Source organism: Malaclemys terrapin, chromosome 2 (assembly GCF_027887155.1).
Source record: "Malaclemys terrapin pileata isolate rMalTer1 chromosome 2, rMalTer1.hap1, whole genome shotgun sequence".
Taxonomy (NCBI): Eukaryota; Metazoa; Chordata; order Testudines; family Emydidae; genus Malaclemys; species Malaclemys terrapin.
The window spans coordinates 107,585,437-107,596,401 of record NC_071506.1 but is presented as its reverse complement, the minus strand read 5'-3'; the positions used below and the strand labels follow the sequence as shown (position 1 = coordinate 107,596,401).

The window sequence follows — 10,965 nt, the reverse complement described above, 5'->3', positions numbered from 1 at the left end:
TGGGGGATATGTGCCTCTCCCCTCCAGCCCAGGGGCTGTTGTGGGAAGAGAGAACTAGGGGGGAGGGAGTCCTCTCTCTCCCCACCATAGCCCCGGGCAGCCCCACTGCACCCCAACCCCAACCCCACCCCAGAGCCCTCACCCCCAGCTGGAGCCTTCACCCCCAACACTGTGCCCCAGCCCTGAGCCCCTCAGCCCTGGCCCCACCCCAGAGCCTGCACTCCAACCCTCTGCCCCAGCCCTGAGCCCCCTCCCACACTCCGAACCCCGCCATGTGAATTTTGTTATGTGCACCAATATGCACATCACCTCTATATGTGCACATAACAAAATTAATTCCGCATATGGGTGGAAAAAATTAGAGGGAACACTGGTGGGGCCAGCTGCAGCAGCCCTGTCAGTACAGCAAATTTGGAGTCATACAGCCAAGAAGCAGGAAGGTGAGGATCTGATGGGTATCCAGAAACCACGCAGGGACACAGGGCCTCTGTAAGGATTCACCTTGTCTTCCTGCTTATCGGCTGGTTTTTGAGCTAGGACCTTTCTTATTTCCACAAATGTCACCCCCTCTCTGACAGAAGAATGCCAAGGAGAACGTCCTAGTTCCTGTATGGGCTGAGTAGGGGTTTGATCTGGTTATGTAGGAATAGATTCACCACACCACAGAAATGTCACAGCAAGTTCTTAAATAAAAAGATGTAAATAAAAAGACTGAACAACAAAACAAAAAAAATGACAAAAAATAAACCCATTTAGGGATGAATCCTGCTCTCATTGAAATAAATAGGAGTTTTTAGCATGGATTTCAATAGCAGCAGCATCTGAACCACACTGTGTTTGTAAAATGCGAGACTGAGAGATGTGATTAGTTCCTGCCATATGTATAATGATCTTTCACCTTGCTTCATGAGACACAGGCTCATTCTCCCCAGATTTTCATACTTCCCTCCCATTAATAAGGCCACACACTGACAAAAAACAGTTTGTTTATTCAGACCAATCTTAGTAATCCATCTCTTCTCCAAAAGAAATCACCAAATAAACTTTCCCATGAAATAGACATTATACTAAAAGGCTGTTGGGGATTCGGGGGGCGGGGGGGGGGGAAGAGGGAGGGAAGGAGGTTGGTGCAGGGGAAAAAAGCAAAATCAGTCCGTCAAGAAAAATAAAGTGAAACTGTTTACATCCTTCAGTTTTGATTTCTTACATTTTTCTCCCCATAGTAAGGATTCTGCAGAATTTGAATTTGTTCTGATACAAAAATTAAAATAAAATAAATGTGGTAGACTCTTTGTTCACTTACACTTCAGACAGATGAGGAAAATCAATGGTATGTAAGGGAACTGCTTCATTTCTAAATGATTCTGAGAAAACCAACTTAGAAAACATTTAAAGATATATACAGAATTATTTGGTGCACGTTTTCATGTGTTCCTTTAAGAGGTCCTCTCTGACTATATTTAGTTTTTAAACTTACATAGCACTTTTCATCCTGTTCTCTCAAAGCGCTGTGTAAACATTAATGTAACCTCACAACACTCCTGCGAGGTAGGTAAGTATTATTATCCCCATTTTACAGATGAGGAAACTGAAACATAGAAAGGTTAAGTGACTTTCCCAAGATCACGCAGTGAGTCAGAAGCAGAGCTGCTGATTCTCAGTCCCTTAATCATATCACAACCCTTCTCTTGTATAGTACTCTTTTAATTTTATTTTTAATGGATTGTTATCCTTGTGTGAACAAAATTCCTATTTGCCAATACATAATATTATGAGGAACAAGTTGATCTATTCCCAACCCTTCCTCCAGCTTTTGATCTATGACTGACAGTTTTAAAGCACTAAATCTGCAAGGTTTCCCTATTGCTACATTATATTGATCATAAAAGTATCACGTCAAAACATATCACTCCAAAGCTGCAGGGTAGTGCTGAACATCAGCCACATCCCAATTATCTTTGTCTCTCAGGCCTGGTCTAAACCTAAAACTTAGGTCAACCTAACTATGTCACTCAAGGGTGGGAAAAATCCACACCTTTGAGAGATGTAGTTAAAATGACTTAAGCCCTGGTGTAGACACCACTATGTTGACAGCAGAATTCTTCTGTCAACCTAGCTACTGCCTCTCAAGGGGCTGCATTCCCCACAGCAATGGAAAAACCCCTTCAGTCGCTGTAGAGGGTTAGCTGCAGTGCTGTAGCTGGGCCACTGGAGCACTTGTAGTGTAGACGTAGCCTCAGCTAGAGAAGTTTTAATCTGCATATCATAGGATATTCTGATTTTTCCTTTTATATATATATATATATATACACACATAATATTTTAGTTTGGCCAATCCAGTGGCTGATGTTCACAGAAATCTACGTGAATGGTTTCCAAGTGACTAATTTGCCCTCACACCAGCAGGTGTCACTGACAGCGATTAGGAGTCTCCAAGCTGCTGAACTCAGGCAGCAGGTCCCTGCTTCACAACCACATGGGAAGCACTTGCACCCTGCGCTGTGGCCCTCCTCCTCCTGCTGGAGTCAATGCCAACAATCTCAGGAGCCAAGATTCTGTGGCTCTACACCCCAGAACCCCTCTGGCCATAGCCAGGATAGGAAGCCAAAGATTCCGCAGCCTAGAGCACCAGTCTGCTAAGCTGCTGATTTGACTCTTGCTAATTTTTTTTTTTAATGATTATTTTCTTAATCTCAAAATTTGTGTTTATCAAATGTACATTTCTGTAAAAGACCAAAAACATCTGTACATGTGAAAAAATTAAATATATAAAAATAGTCCCTATATTTATAAAATCAAAAGCACTGCTCCTCAAGCCTGTAAATCTTTGTTACTGGGTCATCTGGAATACAGTCAACCAAGCTCCAGTCTGTCCTTTCCAAAGCATTTTAAATTAAGCAATAACAATCCCATTGTCTTTTTATTTTCTCCCTTTTGTTTTTGGTACGACACTTCACTTCCCAATATCAGTGGTTTTTCTTTGAGGTATCATTTTTCTTTCTTGTTTTTAACAGAGTTGTGTGTGACTTGATTCTGAAGCTGCCTCGGGGTGTGGTCTCGAGGTTTGATTGGTAGGACCAGCAGCAGCAGGAGGCTCAGAATGTGCATGTGAAAGTACACTGACCTAGAAACGAAAAGAGAAAGAGATAACATGCTTGTTAGTAACATATGAATGCTGAAAATTGTATTAGTTCAGCACTACAACCAGCTCCATCAGATTCAAGAGGTTTAGACATAAAACAGAGCACCTGATAGAGTCTTATATATGACAGGCTTTTATGCCTTTGGATTTTACAGCAGTATGTTACTTTATACTATGGCGACATCCAAACCCACTGAAGTCAATGGAAGTTTTGCATTGATTTCAACAGGGCCAGTATTTTCCCATATATTGTTACTAGACAAGGGGTCAAACCCAGAACCCTTTTCCAAATCCCTAGCCCCAAACTTTGACAATTCAGGTGAAATGGACTCAGAGGTGAACTACCCATGATTATGGTTTGAGAAACCCACACATGGCCTTCTCAGCCAGTCTCCCACTGTTAAAGAATATACAGGGATACATTTTCAGAAAGCCTCCTTTTTGAGCAAGCACAGCTTGTGCCTGAAAAAATGGCACCAGCAACTGAAGGACAGAAGAGCTTCCAGCCAAACTTTTGGTTGCTTATCTGAAATGAGTTAAAACTCTGAACATTTTTTAGGTTTGCTGATCATTAATAAAATATAATAATCATAATAAAAGACATCATAATTAGAGAGAGAATGGCACAATGTTAAATAAAACATCTTCCATATATTTATTTCTATAACTGATAGTGTTCAGGATGAGCAGTTAGTTAAAATGGAAAATGGGACACCTGTTTTGGTGGGCCCATAGAGTATGGGTTGAGGAAGGTCAGGGAGCTGTGCATGGGTCCAGCACCTGACCACTTAGGCATATCCTGCCCCTGCTATGGAGCATAGTTCTAAAATAGTCCCTCATAGTTCTAAAATCCCTGTAAGGTGCCTGAACCCCCAGACATGTCCACAGTTTTTCCTTCACAGGTATTGGCATAGAAACAGCAATCTCTTTACAAGTATTTATTAATGGAACTTAGGTTAAGACGTTGGTATTTTGTTACCTCAAATGACCTTTGGTGGCAAAAAGGGCAAAATTTTGCCCTTTGAGCAAATTCATAAGTGTCCATGAGTTTGTCACATTCAATATTTTTACACTGAGATAGCCCTTATCTTTTTTTATTTGTTGCCGTTGCTAAAAACAGAACAATGAGATATTAAAATGGTAGCCGGGAATGAATCTTGCCAACACTGATACAAGCTTCAGATTGGTGTTGGCATTTTAATAGTTGTGTTTATGTAAGGAGAAAACTTAGTTAAACATTTTAATTTTTTTTTTAAAAGGACAGCATTCAAAATCCCTCAAACAGGCTCACGCACAGCTGCTCTTTTGACTAACAGTTTTCAGTCTTTTATGACAAAGTAATGGAATGTCTCTTTTTTCAGCCAAAAACTGTTATTCTGTGTTTGACAAGGTTTTACCAAAAAATGGAAGAAAAGTGAAGTAATTTAGTCAAGTCTTTTTCAACCCATTTTATGCTTCACTATATATAATCTTCATCTCCCTTTACCTCATTTTTAAAATACAGAAGTAACTGCACATAAAATAAGAGTGCAAAGCAAAAAATGATTTTAATACACAATGAATCAGCTGTGTATCTTCTTTATCTCCTGCTGATCAATTCAGAATCCCTTCTCATGAGCATTTTACAACTGGAAGTTAGTTGTTTTCTCACCTAGACATTTCCCAAATATAAGATTAATTTCATTCTTACCCACCCCATCCTCTGGTCTTGTTAATAATTGGCACTGGGAGGCTTTGAACAGGGCAGCAACAGACACATGGAAAGTCAGGTCAAATAAGAATAAAAAAACCCACTAAACTAAACTGAGAAAGAAAAGGAAAATTATTCTAGCATGGTTAAATGAATTCATCGAGTTATACAGATGAAATCACTACTCATGTTATTAAATAACCTGCTTGGATTCCCTCCAAATGATGGCAAAATTCTAATCAGCTTCCATCACAGGTTGGCTTATTAAACAAAGCCAATGGTTACAGGTCTAAGGTATACAAGTTTAAGAGTTAAAAGGGGGAAACTTACTTGTATAACTTAATCGTGGGCTCAACAGCCAGCATAACAAAAGGTGCAACAGTATAGCAGACAGCCAGTTGAGTGACAAACCACGTGACAATGTCATAGATCACCTTGAGTGGCTTTGAAGAGAGGAAGTAACGTCTGTAATTGTTCCTTATCTACAAATCAGGGAGAAGGGGATTAAAAAAAAAACACCAAAATTTCTTAGTAAACACATGCAGACTCACTTCACATCTATTAAACTCCTCATCCATTATTATTTGTATTACAGTGATACCCAGAGGCCTCAACATATCACATACTTATGCTCCAAAGAGTTTACGGTTTGGATAGACAGGCCAGAATAAAAGTGGGAGAGGAAATGGAGGCACGCAAATGCCAAATGACATGCCCAAGGTCCCACAGCAGGTCAATGATAGAACTGGGAATACATCCCAGATCTCCTGTGTTCTATAACCAGGGGAGTAGGCTTTCTCTCGTATGGGCATCTATGGGCAATTTTGTTCTTTTCGGATGAATCAGGCCACTGCTTATAAAATGTACAACAGAGAGAGGAGTTACACTCTCTAGCAGCTGATTATGTCTGCAAGCATTTTGGATTTCTACACATGTTGGTTTATTTGGAGGGCTGGGTTTCTTTTTTTGATGTTTTGGGGGGTGGATTATTTGTTTTAATCTGTGGAATGCATCCTCATAGGGAAGGGGCAAATTAAATGCAAAATATTATTGTGGTACAGTATTATGGTAACTATTATTGATTGCCAGCTTTGTTCACTTGTCAAACTGATATGGATATATACCCAAGGTCAGACTATGGGTAAAAGCGATGGTGCTCGCCAATCTCTTCACAGCGGATGTTTCCACTAGAATGACCAGCACGGATATAGTTACTAATGCTGGGAAATTAAATTGTCATCATTAGGATCCAAAGTTAACACTCTGCTGCAAAGAATGAAGCCAGTTCAAAGTTCTCAGACATACTATTTTGTATGATCTATCTGCAGATTTAGATGCACTGGGGTCCCATTCAGAATTCTTTTTTTGCAACCATAATGGGCAGAAGCTTTTCTTTTGTTAAAAATGAAAGTACATATTCTGTAGAAACTGGTGTGGTCTACAAAGACATGCCTATACAGCCTGAAACCAACTGTTGGCTCAATCCAATCTATGAGGTCTGTACTTTACACAGAATTATCACAATACACAGATGAGATGGAGGCTCTTTCTACCTGACCAGGTCAATTATGAGACAAATGAACCTATGTGCAACATGTATGACGGACCACTAGTATTTTGCACAGCCCCTCACCTCTCCCTCTATGACTGTAGCCAAGTCCAGCGTCACAGTATCTGCTATGCTGAATCAATTAAGAGCAATGGCTGGTTGTAATTATAGGAAGCACCTACAATTATTGCAGTGCAGATCAACGTTTCAGTGAGGATCATCTCAAAGGAAAAAGGTATTACGTGGATTCATCCCCTCGTGTACAGTCAACGGCGTTATGCCAGGGATGAAAATGGTTCAGTATGTCAAAGGGTACATAAACACCTAGCACTGAAAGCTTTACAGTAATCTAATATAAGTCTCTGAAGAAAAAAATAAAGGCTACGTACTGCTCTGGATGCTAATGTCATAAGGATTCCGGTAACGAATGTAAAGTAATATCCAGGATAGACACCATGCCACAGGGCTGACAGGATAAATGTTAAGGCTGTGGGGTACCATGGAGCCCTGTCATAGCAAACACTGGGAAGAAATGAAACAAACAGAAAACAGCAGATTGAACCAGTAACAAATATTCATTGCACTGCAGATCTCCTTGAATCTTAAAGATCCCATTCTGATCACCTTTATGTATCAGGGGCCCAGTCCTGCAAACCTTCATTTACGTGAGGGTCAATTGAATTACTTGCATGAGTAAGGCATTCTCTCGTGACTTAATTAATTATCATGGAATTTAAACCTATATATATAGGCATGGTAAATGAGAACCTACCGTATGCCATATTATTTATGCTCTCTCTATATATAATTTGGCATAAGGCGGGTTCTCATTTACCATACCAGCATTTTCCCATCTGGAACTCTGTATTTATCCTGAGAAACTTGACGGATATTCAAGAGTGGGTGGGAGGATGAAAGCGACATACCCACACTTCCTTTTCTATTTCAATATTCTTTAGGCAGAATACTATACAGCCACTGCCCGTACTTTACATCACAGACTGCCAGTTCCTTAGCTAGTGTAAATCAATGGACCTATGCTGATTTACACTAGCAGCTAAGGAAGATGTAGGTGAATGGTTCCGTGTGCGTATTCAGAAACACAGCAACAGGACCCTAAGAATCTTACAACATCTGAGTTTTAACTCAAAATGCAATGGTCCTAAGAAAAGATCATGGTAGTTTATTTTCTCAAAAACATTATGTTTACTTCACTCATGAAGAACAATAGAAACAGATTTTTCAGATCTATATTTTTACACAAAATACAGTTAGGACAAACATTATATAAACTCTTGTATTTTGGCGGTCACATCAATCGACTTGAACCGGACTTTTCACATACCAAAGGCATTGTTTTCACAGTATCCAGAGACAGGACTGAGCTACAAAATTTGGATTAATATTATTATTTACAGTGAATCATAGTGATGACAGTCTGAAATCAAATTCCCTAGTGTTGGACAAAATTTACTTTCTGCATCTCAAGTTGGCATATTATAAAGACAGACCTAAATTGGCACCTGAAGTATGTGGTAACCAGTGCCTCTGCAATAGATTATATTGAGGCTACTAAAGTTTGAATCAGGACCAAGATTTCCCAAAGTTCCAATTGGAGAAGGAGTTTGGACCCAATTCAGGCCCATCTCCAATAGTAATTAATCGATTTCAAGTGCAAGGGAGAGAGAGAGAAAATATGATAAACTCCTAGCAAAATAATACAGATGGGTAACAAAGAAAATATGGACAGTGAGAGGTGCTATAAAAATGTTATTTAGGAAGACCTGTATAGCTCACTCATGGCTTCGCTGCTCATGAGTAAATGCGGTCATTCCAAAAATGTAGCAATAAAAACTTCAGAGCACCAAAAACATAGTAGCACACAAGTTCTTATAGACACAGGGAGAAATGAAAGTGACCGAGAGGCTGTTGTGTATTTATCAGATTCACCAGTTAGAATTACTAGCCAACATTACCACCTAAAAGTAACTGGGTCTCACCAACAATTGACTGTTTTACTGTTCTTACCGCTTTAGCCAGGCAGCCGTCTGAATGTTCCAGTTTTCAATGTACATTTTGAAACTTGTTGCAGTCTAAGAGAGAGAAGAAAGTTAACATCTCACACTGGCTTTGAAATGTACAGGACAATACCAGTCTCTACCTGGATTTTAAACTGAGGAGGTTTACATGCAGTATGCTAGGAGTAGTAGCTAGCTACAGTCAAGGCTGTGTCAACATTTCCATTATAAACATGTTTTGGGGTTTATAACTCAGCCATAAGAATTTACCCATGGCTGACACTTGCCACTCACTTTTAAAATCTCACTTTTTATTATAAAACAAAATAAAAGTGTTTGGCTATCTTTCTAATTATGGAAAAAGCCAAAAAAGGTTTTCTAATTTCAGATATTCATGCCACCCCCAACCCTTCAACTTACAAACAACTGCTTTTTAATCTTTAAACCTTGCAGTCCATTAGGTGGGCTGGAAATAGCTAGAGTGCTATGAAAACAAAAGGTTTCTAATAGAAATGCATTATTGGGGGCAGGGGGACAGGTAAATGAACTTGTTTTCAAGAAACAATGGAAAGTATTTTTAGTACATGAACTTAGGGCCAAATCTTCAGCCCAGAGTGCAGCTTGAGAAACTGAGCTGGGCCGTAGGGAGATACCAATGGGGAAAGGGGAGGCAAGCCCACAGAGCAGTTACATAACCACTCTACAGTGACTACTTCAACCTGTTGACTCAGTAAGCCGTGTGCCACTCTCATGGTTGGAGGACCACAGGGTTCCCTCCAGTAGCAGATCCTCTAGCCCTGCTCAGTTCCACCTCTGCACATGCCCTGGCTCCACTTGACCTCTGCTTGCTATCTGAGACAAGAAGCTTCTGAGGAGCTGGACTCCATACTTTTAGAAAAACATCCAGTCTTGATTTAAAAATTGTCAGTGATGGAGAATCTACCATGCCCCTGGTAAATTGTTCCAATGGTTAAGTACCCTCACCATAAAAATGTATGCCTTATTTTCAGCCTCAGTTTGTCTAGCTTCAATTTCCAGCCATGGAGCATGTTATACCTTTCTCTTCTAGACTGAAGAGCCCATTGTTAAATATTTGTTCCCCATGTAGATACTTATAGACTGTAATGAAGTCACCCCTTAACCTTCACTTTGTTATGCTAAATAGATTGAGCTCTTTAAGTCTATCCCTGGAAGGTATGTTTTTTAAACCTTTAATCATTCTTGTGGCTCTTCTTTGAACCCTCTCCAATTTATCAACATCCTGCTTGAATTGTGGGTACCAGAAATGGACACAGTATTCCAGCAGCAGTTGTACTAAAGCCAGTAGAAGGTCAAAGGGCTCTTCCAAAGCTCACAAGGTCTTCTAAGAGAGCCAAGGGAAGTGTGAACTGGAGTAGGGCAGGAGAGGGGCTAAAAAGGAGTACTTGAGTGCTTTTGATCCTCAGTCCAAAATACTGGAGGTTAGAACAATCTTCATTAGTGTTTTATGGGTTACATTAAAATAACCCTAATTGAGAAACACAACTTAATTGCATTATAGTATCAGTTAGAGAAAGGAGCTATATTTCCTTGTTTCTATCAATGTTGTCCTTTTTTACTTGGCAAGCATTGATTTTTTTCCCCTCTGTGTTTCCAAGAGAGCAGCCAGTCAAGCTGGTTGTCAAAATGGAATGCTCTCTGGCAGGGTTCTCCTCAAACCTTCTGTCATAACTATAAAGGGAAGAGTAACAGCCCTCCTGTGTACAATACTATAAAATCCCTCCTGGCCAGAGACTCCAAAATCCTTTTACCTGTAAAGGGTTAAGAAGGTCAGGTAACCTGGCGGACACCTGACCCAAAGGACCAATAAGGGGACATGATACTTTCAAATCTTGGTGGGGGGAAGGCTTTTGTTTGTGCTCTTTGGTTTGGGGTTGTTCGCTCTTGGGATTAGGAGGGACCAGACATCAATCCAGGCTCTCCAAATCTTTCTGAACAAGTCTCTCATATTTCAAACTTGTAAATAAACAGCCAGGCAAGACGTGTTAGTTTTTATCTTTGTTTTCTCAACTTGTAAATGTACCTTTTTACTAGGGTGTTTACCTCTGTTTGCTGTAACTTTGAACCTAAGGCTAGAGGGGGGTCCTCTGGGCTCTTTAAGTTTGATTACTCTGTAAAGTTATTTCCCATCCTGATTTTACAGAGATGATTTTTACCTTTTTCTTTAATTAAAAGCCTTCTTTTTAAGAACCTGATTAATTTTTCCTTGTTTTTAGATCCAAGGGGGTTGGATCTTGATCCACCAGGAGTTGGTGGGAGAAAGGAGGAGGGATGGTTAATTTCTCCTTGTTTTAAGATCCAAGGGGTTTGGATCTGTATTCACCAGGGAATTGGTGAAGAGTCTCTCAAGGCTACCCAGGGAAGGGAATTAGCACTTTGGGAGTGGTGGCAGTGGACCAGATCTAAGCTGGTAGTTAAGCTTAGAAGTTTCATGCAGGCCCCCACATTTGTACCCTAAAGTTCAGAGTGGGGAAGCAGCCTTGACACCTTCTGTTACAGATATTGCAGTCACATGCAGTATCTTTTG

General features: G+C 40.2%; 1 protein-coding gene across 1 annotated transcript in view; it reads right to left on the bottom strand.

Moving 5' to 3' along the window:
• Nucleotides 1-969: 969 nt before the first annotated feature.
• Nucleotides 970-10,965, bottom strand: part of MBOAT1 (membrane bound O-acyltransferase domain containing 1) — a 79,814-nt gene continuing 69,818 nt past the window's right edge. The window contains exons 10-13 of the mRNA XM_054020568.1: nucleotides 8,410-8,474; nucleotides 6,771-6,903; nucleotides 5,163-5,314; nucleotides 970-3,124 (exon numbers count right to left, since the gene is read on the bottom strand). Coding sequence (XP_053876543.1) covers nucleotides 2,989-3,124; nucleotides 5,163-5,314; nucleotides 6,771-6,903; nucleotides 8,410-8,474 — 486 coding nt within the window. The 3' untranslated portion in view covers nucleotides 970-2,988. The remainder of the gene's footprint in view (nucleotides 3,125-5,162; nucleotides 5,315-6,770; nucleotides 6,904-8,409; nucleotides 8,475-10,965) is intronic.